The sequence below is a fragment of the Biomphalaria glabrata genome, chromosome 8 (genome assembly GCF_947242115.1).
Source record: "Biomphalaria glabrata chromosome 8, xgBioGlab47.1, whole genome shotgun sequence".
NCBI lineage: Eukaryota > Metazoa > Mollusca > Gastropoda > Planorbidae > Biomphalaria > Biomphalaria glabrata.
The window spans coordinates 39988838-40004522 of record NC_074718.1 but is presented as its reverse complement, the minus strand read 5'-3'; the positions used below and the strand labels follow the sequence as shown (position 1 = coordinate 40004522).

The window sequence follows — 15685 nt, the reverse complement described above, 5'->3', positions numbered from 1 at the left end:
GGTAAGAGGGCTCGAATACTTATGCTATAATAAAAAACAAGATTACAAAGAGAGTTTGTGTTTTCACAAAAACTCGTGGTGGTTTGGGGGGGGGGGGGCCTGAAGGGTCAATTAATGAATCATCTGTTAGTAAACAATGCATTTAAAAGGGCTGGTTTCCAATATTCTCAGCTATGAAGTATATACTATCAATAACGACAGTTCTACCTCGCTCCATACAAAATAAACGTGTGCGGGGTGATACCCACGTGATTGTGTTTTAGCGCACTGTTATTGTTGTTATTAAAATTTAGACACAATTAAAATCGGGTTTTCCCCTTTTGTTGGCCTTAAAAATGTGGAACAAAAATTTAGTGTTCAATTATTAGCAACAAGTTTTTTAAAAAATCCTCCATTCTAAATGAGCTGACTTGTCTAAGATAACAATATGGTTTCAATTATTTATACATTATGTGCACTCTTCGTACCTCCCCCCCCCCACACCTACATAAATATTGCTAGCATTCAGAGTGTATCGTGGATTAACTAGGTAGCTAGAAAACTGGACACTGTTATCACTGACCTCGTAATTCAAAGAGGTGAGAAATATTCCTGGATGACCCTGCTCGTCGTCTTCTGGTTTCCTGACAGTGATACTAGGCAACCGCAGACGTCTGCTTCCGGTTCTGCTCCTGCTGCGTCTGGTCCCTCTAACGGACGCCTGGCCAGGCTGACGGTAATGTCGCGGGGTGACAATGTTTCTCTGACTTCTGCGAAGTGACGTGGAATCTGAAGGATTGAATGCAAAAATATATTACAATTTTTTTTACCTCTGTGTGTTTTAAAAATGAATATTTGCAGTGATGAAGTAAATGTCTACTTTGGCGACATAAAGATCCAAATACCAGAAGCGCAACAAGATACACGAGTTCAATAATATTGTTCTGCTATTACAGAGAAACGTTTTGTGAAATACTGTAAATGTTTCGGATTTTCTTTGAGAGTTGAAGATAATCTACATCAGGCATGTCAAACTGGGTGTTCGGGGGCCGCATGCGGCCCGTGACCACCTTGCATGCGACCCCCTTGGCCACCTAACAAATTATAAAAATAATGTTAAACTATTACGCTGGAAAACAAGAGATGACAAGCTACTTGAATTGAAAAATAGTATTTGTTAAACTGAACAACGAGGGTGAGTCTGCAGTGAAAGCAAGCTACATTTTGTCAAACTTCATTGTAAGCCATTGCAAATCATTTAATAAATGTGATTTTATGAAGAAGTGTGTCGTTAGAGCCGAAGTAATTTGTCTAGAAAAGCTGAAAGCATTCAAAGAAATAGACTTAACTAGTGACACTGTGGCAGATAGAATAAATGACATGTCAGTCAGGTTGCGTGAACAATTAAAGAACAAAATAGCTGATTTTGAATTATTTTCATTGGCTCTCTATGAGTCAACTTATGTAAAGGGTGTAGCACAGTTGGTTATATTCATAAGGACCTGTGACAGGAATTTTGACATACACGAGGAACTACTTCAGTTCTGTTCTATGCATAACACCACAACAAGCGAGGATGTTTTTGAGAAATGACAGGAGGTGATAATGCAGTACAATTTATCTATCTGGTAAAGCTATCAAGTCTAACAAGGTATGGCGCACCAACCATGAAATGAAATGGTTTTGATGCATTTTAAATTTGCTCATTTTCAGTGCATCATTTACCAAGAAACATTCTGCACACAGCAATTACAGTTTCAACATGTCATAAGACCGTTTTCAGTCGCTTCTCAATTTTATTCGTACCCGCGGTTTTAATGCTCGCCAATTTTTAATGTTACTGGATGACATTGGACACGAATTTGATTGTGTCCCCTACTACACAGAAGTCCGCTGGCTCTCATGACATATAATATTGAAGAGATTGTTTGCACTGCGGGAGGAAATCCTATTGTTTCTGAACATGAAAGTTGAACCTGTTGAACATTTCCAAACTGACGAATGTGTTCAGGATTTGGCATTAGCAGTTGATCCCACTGGTCTCCTGCAAGACTTGAATTTGAAACTTCAAAGTAAAGACAAAATTTTCACAACTGCGTGTAATCATGTGAAATGCTTTCAAGCAAAATTAGGACTGTGGATAAACCAAATATGAAGTGAAAATCTTGTACACTTCTCAACGTGTCAGGAACTAAAAAGATTAAATACGGTTGCGACATTTGGTGAATGTCTTACATCTAGAATCGTTAGTAGATGCTTTCAATGACCGTTTTCGTGACTTCGTTACATAAGAGCAAGAATTTTCGTGTTTTGTATCTCCATTCTCATTTCATTCTAAAAATGCTGCTGGAAATGTGCAACTAGAGCTGATAGAATAGCAGTCAGATTCTTAGTTGAAATCGAGTATATTGAAATGGCTGTGCCAAAAATGTAGTTATTTACCCTGAACGGTATGTTGAATCGCGGAAATTTGCAGCCAGAATTCTAGCTATGTTTGCATGCACTGGTCTCTGTGAGTAGTTCTTAATAAAAGCTACAAAAACACCTCACCGTTCGAGATTATCTGATCAAAATTTTGTCATCTGTGATGAAAGCGTCAGTGGCAAACAAACTTCAACCTGACATTAATAAAATGGTATCCCAGAAAAGATGTCAAGCATCAGGTCAAAGAAAATAATGCGTAATCAAAGTATTTTTTAATTAACCAAAAGTACTACAAATGTAGCTAAGGGACATGTATGCCATTAATTATTGTATTCTATTACATTATTTCTAATTTACAAAAAAACTAGTAGGCTGTTTTGCAACTGATTTTTTTTTTTTTTGCTGCGGCCCCTCAGGTCATAGTAAGTTTTCTATGTGGCCCATACACCTTAATGAGTTTGACATGCCTGATCTACATCCTAGTTCAAACCTCCCGCAGGACGACGAGGTGGTAACGGGGTATGAACCCGAGACCATCGAGACGACTGAACGACATTGCAGCGCGCATACCGCACGACCAGACAGACATTCTGTTTTCATATTTCACAATAAAACACTCAAAATAAATTAATTGAGATTTCATTATTAGCAAAAGTAGACATTAGAAGCTGTCTCCACGGCATTTTCTAAAACTTTATCATGTTCTTCATCGTCTTTAGCTGCCATCAACATGAGATGTCTCCGAATATTTGACAAGCACGTTTCTGTAGTACTTGCTGATGATATACCAAAAGGCTGTAGTACTTGATGATATACCAAAAGGCTGTAGTACTTGATGATATACCAAAAGGCTGTAGTACTTGATGATATACCAAAAGGCTGTAGTACTTGCTGATGATATACCAAAAGGCTGTAGTACTTGATGATATACCAAAAGGCTGTAGTACTTGATGATATACCAAAAGGCTGTAGTACTTGCTGATGATATACCAAAAGGCTGTAGTACTTGCTGATGATATACCAAAAGGCTGTAGTACTTGCTGATGATATACCAAAAGGCTGTAGTACTTGCTGATGATATACCAAAAGGCTGTAGTACTTGCTGATGATATACCAAAAGGCTGTAGTACTTGATGATATACCAAAAGACTGTAGTACTTGCTGATGATATACCAAAAGGCTGTAGTACTTGCTGATATACCAAAAGGCTGTAGTACTTGATGATATACCAAAAGGCTGTAGTACTTGATGATATACCAAAAGGCTGTAGTACTTGATGATATACCAAAAGGCTGTAGTACTTGATGATATACCAAAAGGCTGTAGTACTTGATGATATACCAAAAGGCTGTAGTACTTGCTGATGATATACCAAAAGGCTGTAGTACTTGATGATATACCAAAAGGCTGTAGTACTTGATGATATACCAAAAGGCTGTAGTACTTGCTGATGATATACCAAAAGGCTGTAGTACTTGCTGATGATATACCAAAAGGCTGTAGTACTTGCTGATGATATACCAAAAGGCTGTAGTACTTGCTGATGATATACCAAAAGGCTGTAGTACTTGCTGATGATATACCAAAAGGCTGTAGTACTTGATGATATACCAAAAGGCTGTAGTACTTGATGATATACCAAAAGGCTGTAGTACTTGATGATATACCAAAAGGCTGTAGTACTTGATGATATACCAAAAGGCTGTAGTACTTGATGATATACCAAAAGGCTGTAGTACTTGCTGATGATATACCAAAAGGCTGTAGTACTTGCTGATGATATACCAAAAGGCTGTAGTACTTGCTGATGATATACCAAAAGGCTGTAGTACTTGATGATATACCAAAAGGCTGTAGTACTTGATGATATACCAAAAGGCTGTAGTACTTGCTGATGATATACCAAAAGGCTGTAGTACTTGCTGATGATATACCAAAAGGCTGTAGTACTTGCTGATGATATACCAAAAGGCTGTAGTACTTGCTGATGATATACCAAAAGGCTGTAGTACTTGATGATATACCAAAAGGCTGTAGTACTTGATGATATACCAAAAGGCTGTAGTACTTGCTGATGATATACCAAAAGGCTGTAGTACTTGCTGATGATATACCAAAAGGCTGTAGTACTTGCTGATGATATACCGAAAGGCTGTAGTACTTGATGATATACCAAAAGGCTGTAGTACTTGCTGATGATATACCAAAAGGCTGTAGTACTTGATGATATACCAAAAGGCTGTAGTACTTGCTGATGATATACCAAAAGGCTGTAGTACTTGATGATATACCAAAAGGCATTTTCAAGAATCCGTATCTTCCAAATTATTAAAATTGAGTAAAAAAAAAAAAAAAGCTCCCCCTTCAGGCCTCGCGATCTATAGGGAAAATGATTTTAAGGTCACATCTGTTTCTGCGGGTGTCACATCTGTTTCTGCGGGTGTCACATCTGTTTCTGCGGGGGTCACATCTGTTTCTGCGGGGGTCACAACGACCAACCGCCTTTACTTTTCGCAAACTAATGTCAGATACCCATTAGAGTTGAGTGGACTCCGGGGCACCCTAAAAATCCCGAAATACAAAATCCAGTTGTCACCAGGATTCGAACCCGAGATCCCTAGGTTCGGAAGCCAAGACCTTTAACACTCAGCCTAAATGATGATTTATGAATCAACAAATGCTAGTTTTATAAAGCGTTTTTAACCATATATTAAAAAATTCGAACCGGATAACTGTTCCCTACGATTTAATGCTATTTTTAAAATATTTTTTCATTTTATTCTTCACCGCTTGGGTATAGGCTGGACATGGCTATGTACAAAAAAATCTATATTACTTGCTATGTACGCTGGTTAGTGTTGTCCAGTATGAGAAATAGAACAGGCCGGTCTAAAAATAACCACAAGTTGGAGTTGATGATAAACCAAAAAAATGTTAAGATTAAACCCCAACAACGTCTGACTAGGACACTGATCAAAGTGTAATGTTATGAAAACAATTGCACTTTGAAATCTAAACGTGACGGACGAACAGACAGAACATGTTCAAATGTTACAAAGCAAAGTGCAATAGTGATGCATCTGGTCTAGCAATGGATCGAGACCAATTGTTACAGAAGGCCTGATCACTGACGTGCAACATCGCAACTTGTGGGCCGTGGAGACCAATCAGACCTATGACCTGGCAACGGGCTTTTGGTCTCCACTGACCTCAGGTTGCGAAGTCACAAGTCAGTGTTGAGGCTAACAGTATAACGAATGGTCTCGAATGGACAATGATTGACACCAATGGGCAGTTCAGTGATTGATTTTAAAAGTACCTGTTAAAGAGTTTATTTGATCTACACTGTCAGACATGTGAGAAGAACTTTGACTATGTTTATCAAAACTGTTGCCATGGATACGCCTGATGTAACCTTGACCTCCTCTGAAGTTGTTCCTAGACCTTTCAAGGTCGGAATGTTTCACCTCGTAATCCATACTCGGCTCAAGGAATGATCCTTTCAGTTTTAAGGCACTCTCGTAATCCAAGCTGTCTCGGCTGGTCATTGCCAAGTTAAGGCGTTTCAGCCTGGACACTCGGTCAGGCAGGGAGGGGTGAGTTGGAAAAGGAAGCTGAGGCGGTATTGGAAGCATACTTAGATTTGTGGCCGATGCTGGCCTGCTCGTACTGGCCACGGTCGCCATCATGAAGAGACTCAAGAGAAGCAACTCTAATCCATTGTTTTGTAGACCAAGTTCATTGGATGATCAGCCCTTGGCATTGAAAAAATAAATCTGTCACTAGAGATGTTTGTTGAGCTGTTCACATGTCAGCGATGGGTTTAAATCATTTTCAAGCTCTTACAGAGTACAAGTTGGATGTAGCGGCCGATCTCAAACTAAATACAAAAGCGAAGTAATTATTATAGAGGCTGTGCTCCATATTATACGAACTTTGATTATTTCATATACAAATAATTACTCCATGACTCAGGATCAAAAACAATCTGGAAATAGAATTTAATAAAAAAAAAAAATAATTAAAAAAATGAATATAGAGAACAATGGACATAATTTTGTGTTAATTAAGTGGATCAACATATCAAAGAATATTAGTTATACAATTATTTTGTAATTACAATTTTTTAATAACCTTTTGTGATTTCGTCAACACATTTTAACAATTAAAAAATATTTTTTTTCTAAAACATCCGATCGAGTTTCCATCTACTTAACTGGATAAATAGAAGGATCTACATATTATAAAATAAGACAATTTTCAATATTTAATAGTTGTTTCTGTTAGTTTAGAGCTGGTAGATCATCTCATAACGAGGACCTATTTTATTAGGTCAGAGACCTCTCTGGCCTTCCCATCAAGACTCACGCTGATATTCGTCTCAGTGACTTCCTCGAGTTAAGCCCGTTTCCATCAGGTAGTCGTGGAGGTGCCCAAAAAAGTTCGAGATAAGGCTCTTTTATGAACCTTTTGAGCCGGGAAATGATCTTATCCCGTGGCCGGGATGAAGAATTGGTTCTTCACTGACCCTTCTGTCTGAGCAGCCCCCCCCCCATCTTCACTGACCTTTCTGTCTGAGGGCGCCCCCCCCCCTCCATCTTCACTGACCTTTCTGTCTGAGGGCCGCCCCCCCCCCCCCCATCTTCACTGACCTTTCTGTCTGAGGGCCCCCCCCCATCTTCACTGACCTTTCTGTCTGAGGGCCCCCCCCATCTTCACTGACCTTTCTGTCTGAAGCCCCCCCCCCCCCATCCCCCATCAACCAGATGATCATTTAATCACAGCCATCGCCGCCCGTATGGAGCCCATCAAATACTATATCCACTTGTTATTGACGGCCGTTAACTTGTGGAGCTATAGCACTCATTGACAACTAGACTGCTGCAGGCGTAGTATATCTTAACTAATAAACTCGAACTGACTTGAGTAACTTCTTTGTGAACTATACTACATACAACTTTTATTTTAATATACACAAAATGAAGTTTATATGAGATAAAAACAATGTACTAGACTATAGTACTAATATTTCTTTAACAAAAATCTCTCTACATAAATACACACGTTCATTCTCTCATATTGGAGTCGTCTCCCCTAACCAGGACCAAATAACGACAATGCCACCTATGTTGCATCATTGAGAACCAATCACTAGCCTAGTCCCATCGTCACCATAGAAACACACACACACACACACACTCCATAACACCACTCTAGGCACATTTTTTCTTATTTCCTGTACTAGAACAAATTCGTAAAAGTGTTCCTTCTTACTAAGTGCTGTTAGAGCATGGAATAGGTTGGTTGAATCAGCAAGGCTAACCAATGACTTAACAGAATTTCAGTCTATAATTAACATATGGATACGAGTAGGACGTAATTAGATTCACGTGTAAAAGAACGTCTGTAATAATTAAGATAAGAAAATGTATGTTGAAAACTTGAAATATGTAAACTCCAGAAAGTGTCACAAAGTCTGATGGCTATAGGCACATATCTTGCAATAGTAAAAAGAAGTACATTGCCACTTTCGGAACCTGAGATCTATAGGGCAGATGATGTAAATGTCATGTTCTTTCTATGGCCGACGCTTAACGAAGGTGTCATGGGGCCAGCACAACGACCAACAGCATTTACTTTCCATAACTCAAGTCATGTACCCATGAGAGTTAGGTGGACTCTGTGGGTCCTAAAAATCTTGGAATTCAAAGTCACAGACCTCTCGGTTCGGAACCCCAGCGATTTGCTACTCAGCCCGAAAGTTCTATATCTAGCATCAGTAAAAAAAAATTATTAAAAATTCCCTTTTCAGACCTTTCGATCTATAGGGCAGTTGATGTTAAGGTCATCTGTTTCTTTGGCCAACAGTTAACGAGCAGGGTGTCATGTTTTGCATCAGTGTCCTGAGATTATAAGAGCTTTATGATGTTACACACTTAGTTTAGTTTAGGAACGCACTATAGTAAACTGACTTTGAACATCACATTATCTAATGACGGCATTGGGATAGAGATTATTATCGTAGAATTTTTGGATAGTGACTGCTAGGCTATTGAAGGGATAACATTGTTTTAGTGACTGGCTCGACTAAGGACCATTCTGCATTAAACTTTGTTGTCAGTTCATCTCGAGTGAGTTATTGACTGTGCATTAATCCTGTTGGTTACTTTGTTAAGTGACGCGATGTGTGGCCGTGCTCGCATCAGTAATACACTATACAAGATATCCAAGCATCTAGGGTTATCAAGGTACTGTAGAGATATATCAAGTACAAATTATATATACATCCGTTACAATGAGGATGATGATGTTGCATTAAGCTTTTGTCACTAGATCTGTACGGTAACTACAAGGGTACTAACTCCTGGCAGCTCAGTTTTATGACAGGACACTACAGAACAAGTTATCCCTCTTGGTCAGATCTTATCTTAGTTCATCTCAGATTGCAATAAGCTTGGATGTTTGATTACTAGGTGAGATGACAGGTGTCATGTCCCCACACAAAATATTACCCCACTCGTAGCCCCGCGTTTGATAGATTGTCGGACGCTGCAGTGCTTATCCCCTCCCCATCTCTTAATAAGCACGGACTGTTTCTGTCTCCATGGTGACAAGAAAAACAATAACATTGAATCCAAAAGTGTCATAATAGCAGAACATGATACCCTGAAGAGTGTAGCAAACAATGATTCCCTACGGCGTCACGTCCAGCAGATCGTTATCCTAACATTCTAATAAACACTATAACACGATAACAGTATTGTAACAGAGTGGTTTATATGTACATTTGCACACTAGCGAGTCAGTGCTACACCACTTGTGTTTACGTAATAAATGGAGTTCCTAATATGTCTTCCCTCTTAAACACTAGTTTGTTATTTGTGTAACACAAATATACGAAATGGTGTCATTAGTTGACAGTCTTAATTATTTATCAATTACTAACCGGATATGACCCAAGACCTGCGGGCCTTAGTTTGGTTTATACTGATTTAGTAGATTTGGATCTTGATCAATGTCAAATATAGCTGCATTTTTTTTTTTTATTCTCAAAGAAAATAAAAATTGAGAGTGAAAAAGGATTTACCCTTTTAGCTGACACATTTGTATATCTTCTTCTATAATATAAAGCAGAGAGTAAGGCGTATATATGTATGTGTGTATGTCCTGAATAAAAATCAAAACCTTTTGACCGATTTTAATAGACAAAATAGACAAAAATTACCTAATTGTATCTTTATACCTAATTGTATCTTTATACCTAATTGTAATTTTATACCTAATTGTATCTTTATACCTAATTGTATCTTTATACCTAATTGTATCTTTATACCTAATTGTAATTTTATACCTAATTGTAACTTTATACCTAATTGTATCTTATACCTAATTGTATCTTTATTAAAGAACGAAACTTTTTAACATAGGACTACTAAAAACTTTTAAAGAAAACAGTGTGACACTTGGATCAGATCCCAAACAGAATAGAGCATTGACTCTTTCTTTACTAGTCAAGCTCTAGTACGGAAATTGCGATAAATGAATTTCAGTTGTAATAGTAAAAGTTCCCCCTTTCAGACCTTGTGGTCTATAGGGCTGACGATGTAAAGGTCATCTGTTTCTGTGGCCCACGGTTAACGAGGGTTTCACGTGGCCAGCACAACGACCAACCGCCTTTACTTTTCTCCAACAATTGTCGGGTATCCATTAGAGCCCACCCACAACAGAGGACCCTAATTTTTAAAATCAAAACAACAAAAAAAAACTAAATTCATGTCTATTAAAGAATGAAACTTTGTAACAAGTCGGGTAAACCCGTTTTTACATATTTTATATTTTATATGAATAAGTCGGCTAAACGGGTAAACCCACTTTCACACTCTACTTTCATTTTCGTGGCAACATTTTAAAATTTGAATGAAACACTGCCATATTTGCCAAAGATCTAAATCCATTGCACTAAATCAGTAATACCCTAAGTCCCACGGGCCGCGGTTTCAATCCGGCTAGTTTAGTATATTAAGAACATTGAATGAAATATCTCCAAATAAATGTCCTCGTTGATATGAAATCCAACAATTTAGACTGAGCAGAATAAAAGCCTTCACAAATATATAGGCTATAGAGAAAAGTAATACCACCAGACCTAATATACAAATGTACTCAAAGGTAGCACTTGTATATGTTGGAAAGAATAGTAAGCCATTCAATAATATACAGGCCTACAGATAAAGAGCAGTACAGATCCTTATATAACTCCCAGTAAAGCTTTGCAATTAAATAGCATAAAAAGTACACAGGTCTGGAGAAACACGAATTAAATTACTGATAGTTCTTGTCCACGTTGCATCGTTGATGCGTCTCCTTGGTAACGGCATTCGCGTGACAACAACTACATTGCGAAATTTGATTGGTTAATCCCATTTCTAATTAAATGAATTGATTTTTATTTGTTTCGCGTGTGCAAACACGGAATTTATTTCTCTTTCATGTTCATTCCATTTACAGACATCCAAATAAAATTCACATTTTAGCATTGAAATATAAACCCTTTGTTTTTGTTTTATTAGGTTTACTTTTTTTTTAAATATTTTTTTGAATATTGTTATTTGGTTATTTGGATATATGGCCATTAGCTTTGTGATTATTCGAATATCAAATATTGACAAGAGGTGCAGTGGCTTGGTGGTAAAGTGCTTGCTATCCGAACAGGCGGTCCCGGATTTGAATCCAGATGAAGACTGGGATTTTTAATTTCAGGATCTTTGGACGCCTCTGAGTCTACCCAGCTGTAATTGGTACCTGACATTAGTTGGGGAAAAAAAGTAAAGGCGGCTGGTCGCTGTGCTGGCTACTTTACATCATCTGCCTTATAGATCGCATTGTCTGAAAGGGAAACTTTACTTTTCTTTAAATATGGTCATTGTGAAAGCTTATCTTAAAGGTGAAAAACTCCGCCCTTAAAACTAAATCTATCAATACTGTACAAGTTATTTCCCTTATTTGATATGGAACAAAGTAAGTAATTACCACTATTTAGTTGACTAATTGTTGTTGTTGTTGTTGTTTTACTTTTGATTCGTGTTTTGTGAGTTACAATAAATAATTGTTTCAATTATCAACTTGATCAGAGAAGGCTTGAGTGAGAAACAGTGGTAACAATTATTAAAAGGGACTAAACCGAAACTATTTAGCCATATCTACGGATAAAGAAGGATGAGTTTGACTTGTTAGTTTCAAACAAAGTAATTCATTACCACCAATTAATTAACTAATTGGTTACTTTTATTTTATTGATATCATATCTTGTCTATACCAATGAGTAATTATGTGAAGCTTCAACTTGATCCAAGAGTGGGTGTTTGAGAAATAACGTGTACACTCTTTTTACCAGACAGATAGACAGACAGAGTTGATATAAGCTTTGTAAAAAACTAAACTGAAATAATGGTTACTAAATGTAAACTTTAATATAAAGTAACTTACTTTCAAATCTTAATTCCTCACTAACTTAGAAAAAACACTGGCTTACATATTGATATAACTTAAAAAGGAATTAATTTTGTATCTGATTCCTCCAAAACTTATCATCAAACGGTCCAAGTCCTTCTGTTGTGTCACTAACTGCTTCAGTTTAATTCCTTCGTGTTTACACTCTTTCCCTTTTACTTCGTTGTGTGTGTGTCTGCGTGTGTAGTTGGAAGTCAGTGTTGCGAATAGTTGGTCTTGTTCCTCCAGCCTAGATACTGAATACACCCGTGTTTATGTGCCAGTTAGTAGATCGCCCTCGAATAGTCGATGACCTCTGACCTGTGACAGAAATATCAGAGAAGAATAACAACACTTCAGCGCCCTCACATTGCAATAAGTTTGTCACTAGATCTAGATCTTGTCACTCTGGTCTGGTTCGTATTGTTATTACAGGTTGTAACTATCACATTTTGATACTTATTCGAAAAGAAAATCTAAATCGACCACCGGCGGAGAATGGTTGTGCTTGCCCTGGATGTGGCAAAATATGTAGGTCACAGCTGGGGCTACGCAGCCACGGGAAATACTGCATTCCTCACTAATCTTCGGACTCGAAGACAAGCCTTATAAATTATTATATGTTTAGTATATTCTGAGTTGAAGACCGGGGAATGGCGGCGGGTAGGGTTCGAACCCGGGACCACCGAGACGACAATACGAGCGCATACCACAAGACCAGGCAGCCATTTATACAGTGGCTCTATCTAGACTGGATTAAAGCGAGACGGTTAGAGGTCTAAATTGGCCAATGTCCTTAATGTTTGAGAACGCAACTAGACCAGAGACTTAGTTACACGATATAAAAACATAGTTTTAAAAAGCACATTATGAAGGGGGAAAATAAAAGCTCATATGTAGGAAAGAACTGCACGTTTACTGCCATGTATCTCAGTACTGAAACATTATTCCTATTTTATTTTTCTATAAAAATCAAAATTAATAAATAACCACTAACTAATTAACTAATTGGTTAATTTTTTTTTATTGATCACTATAATCACTATGAATGATTGCGCAAAGTTTCAACTTGATCCGAGAATGGGAAATGGGAAAAAAGTGTAAAAGAATTTTTCCGGACAGACCTGGTGAAGACTGAGATTTTTTATTTCGAGAGTCCACCAAGCTCTGATAGGTACCTGACATTAGATGGGGAAAAGTAAAGGCAGTTGGTCATTGTGCTGGCCACATGACACCCACGTTAACCGTAGGCCATAGAAACAGATGTCCTTTCCATCATCTGCCCTATAGACCACAAGGTCTGAAAGGGGAACGTTACTATATCCTAGGGAAATGCATAAGTCCGATAATAAAGTTGTAGTTCCTTATAGAATTTTCTCTTCTGTCTGTTTGTTTGTAAAATGTTTTCCATGTTTCATGTGATCTTTCAGAGTAGAAGATATTCTTCTTTCTAGTCCAAACCTCCCACAGGACGACGGGGGATGGCAGCGAGCAGGGTATGAACCCTGGACAAGCCCGAATGACAGTCCAGGGCGCAACCCGCAAAACCAGGCATATGTCGCTGTGACTGCGCTTTCTTATCCTGTCTTATCAATTATAGACGTTTCTTTTAAGAGAAGATAATTGCGTTATTCAGCTATTCATGTGCTAACGTCCTACATGTGCTAACGTCCTACATGTGCTAACGTCCTACATGTGTTAACGTCCTACATGTGCTAACGTCCTACATGTGTTGACGTCTTACGTGTGTTGACGTCCTACGTGTGTTTACGTCCTACGTGTGCTAACGTCCTACATGTGTTGACGTCCTACATGTGTTGGCGTCCTACATGTGCTAACGTCCTACGTGTGCTAACGTCATACATGTAATAACGTCCTATATGTGTTAACGTCCTTTATGTGTTAACGTCCTACATGTGTTAACGTCCTACATGCGCTAACGTCCTACATGTGTTAACATAGTGCATGCTAAATCTAGACATAAACCCTGCTAGTGCCTAGGTCATTGGCTTTCCTGGCTGATTCAGGCAACCCATTCCATGCTCTAACATTACTAAAGAAGAAGGAGAACTTGTACGTATTTCCCCTGGCCTATAAGAAATGTCCCATTTCGACGTTGTGGACGTCACTATTGTACACGCAGACTGCAATTAATAAGAATTATCATAATTTGAACTCACATCCCTCCGTTTGGAATCACAGCTCTATCTAAAAACCACCGCTTCCAGTTATGCTGAACACAGGCTTTTTTTTTGTGTAAGTCTAAAAATACTTTTTCTAACAAGAGTACAAGAAGTATTTCACAGTTCTAAGCTTAATCTAGTTGAGACCAGTAGGCTATACAATTGACTCTCGTAGCAGGATCCAAACTTTTACCCTACACGCTTTCTCTCTGACAGTGACGGTGAAAACGGCGCCATTCTGGTGAACAAACTCTTTGATAACGGGACGACAAGAGGTCCCAGGTTTGTTTTGAGGCAAATGTTTACACAGAGATCAATCGATACCGGAGTCACAGATTAAAACAAGGATCGATAATTTAGCCACATTAAACAAAAAAAAAAAAACTATTACAAAAAAAAAGGGGGGGGGGGAGGAACCTCTTCAAAGAGATAATAGAGAACTGAATGTCTGAATAGAGAGAAAAAGGAGAAAGAGGGGAAAGGAACGAGTTCAGGGAAAGATCAATAAATGTAAACTAAAGAAATAGAATGACATAGTTTGGATGTGTTAGAGTCCATGTGTTTGAGAACTTTATTCAATTATTGTGTTTTTTAAGTTGATCGATAAGAAGAAACATGTTTCGCTTCCGAAATGTGGCCCCTGAGTTCAAATCCCGATAGAACCTTTATTTTTTTATATAGCCTATTTTGATTTAAAGACGCCTCAGTCACTAGAGTACAAGCCTATTTGGATCTAAAGACGCCTCAGTCACTGGACCACAAGCCTATTTGGATTTAAAGACGCCTCAGTCACTAGAGTACAAACCTATTTGGATATAAAGACGCCTCAGTCTCCAGAGTACAAGACTATTTGGATCTAAGGACGCCACAGTCACCAGAGTACAAGACTATTTGGATCTAAAGACGTCACAGTCACTAGAGTACAAGCCTATTTGGATTTAAAGACGCCTCAGTCACTAGAGTACAAGCCTATTTGGATTTAAAGACGCCTCAGTCACTAGAGCACAAACCTATTTGGATTTAAAGACGCCTCAGTCACTAGAGTACAAGCCTATTTGGATCTAAAGACGCCTCAGTCACTAGAGTACAAGCCTATTTGGATCTAAAGACGCCTCAGTCACTAGAGTACAAGCCTATTTGGATTTAAAGACGCCTCAGTCACTAGAGCACAAGCCTATTTGGATTTAAAGACGTCTCAGTCACTAGAGCACAGGCCTATTTGGATTTAAAGACGCCTCAGTCACTAGAGCACAAACCTATTTGGATTTCAAGACGCCTCAGTCATTAGAGCACAAGCCTATTAGGATTTAAAGACACCTCAGTCACTAGAGCACAAGCCTATTTGGATTTAAAGACGCCTCAGTCACTAGAGCACAAACCTATTTCAATTTAAAGACGCCTCAGTCACTAGAGCACAAGCCTATTTGGATTTAAAGACGCCTCAGTCACTAGAGCACAAACCTATTTGGATTTAAAGACGCCTCAGTCACTAGAGCACAAACCTATTTGGATTTAAAGACGCCTCAGTCACTATAGCACAAACTTTTTTGGATTAAAGACGCCTCAGTCACCAGAGCACACGCCTATTTGGATTTAAAGACGCCTCAGTC

General features: G+C 38.4%; 1 protein-coding gene across 6 annotated transcripts in view; it reads right to left on the bottom strand.

Moving 5' to 3' along the window:
• The window catches only part of LOC106075909 (nucleoprotein TPR-like), a 50751-nt gene that overhangs the window by 33636 nt on the left and 1430 nt on the right, over window positions 1–15685 (bottom strand). For 3 of the 6 annotated variants that reach the window (XM_056038142.1, XM_013236794.2, XM_056038143.1), the window contains exons 1-4: window positions 14073–14294; window positions 11890–12213; window positions 5723–6391; window positions 563–768 (exon numbers count right to left, since the gene is read on the bottom strand). In XM_056038142.1, the coding sequence (XP_055894117.1) occupies window positions 563–768; window positions 5723–6092 (576 nt within the window). In that variant the 5' untranslated portion in view covers window positions 6093–6391; window positions 11890–12213; window positions 14073–14294. Of the gene's footprint in view, window positions 1–562; window positions 769–5722; window positions 6392–11889; window positions 12214–14072; window positions 14295–15685 lie in introns of those variants that run through there. The other 3 variants (XM_013236788.2, XM_056038141.1, XM_056038140.1) reach the window with 3 other exon arrangements.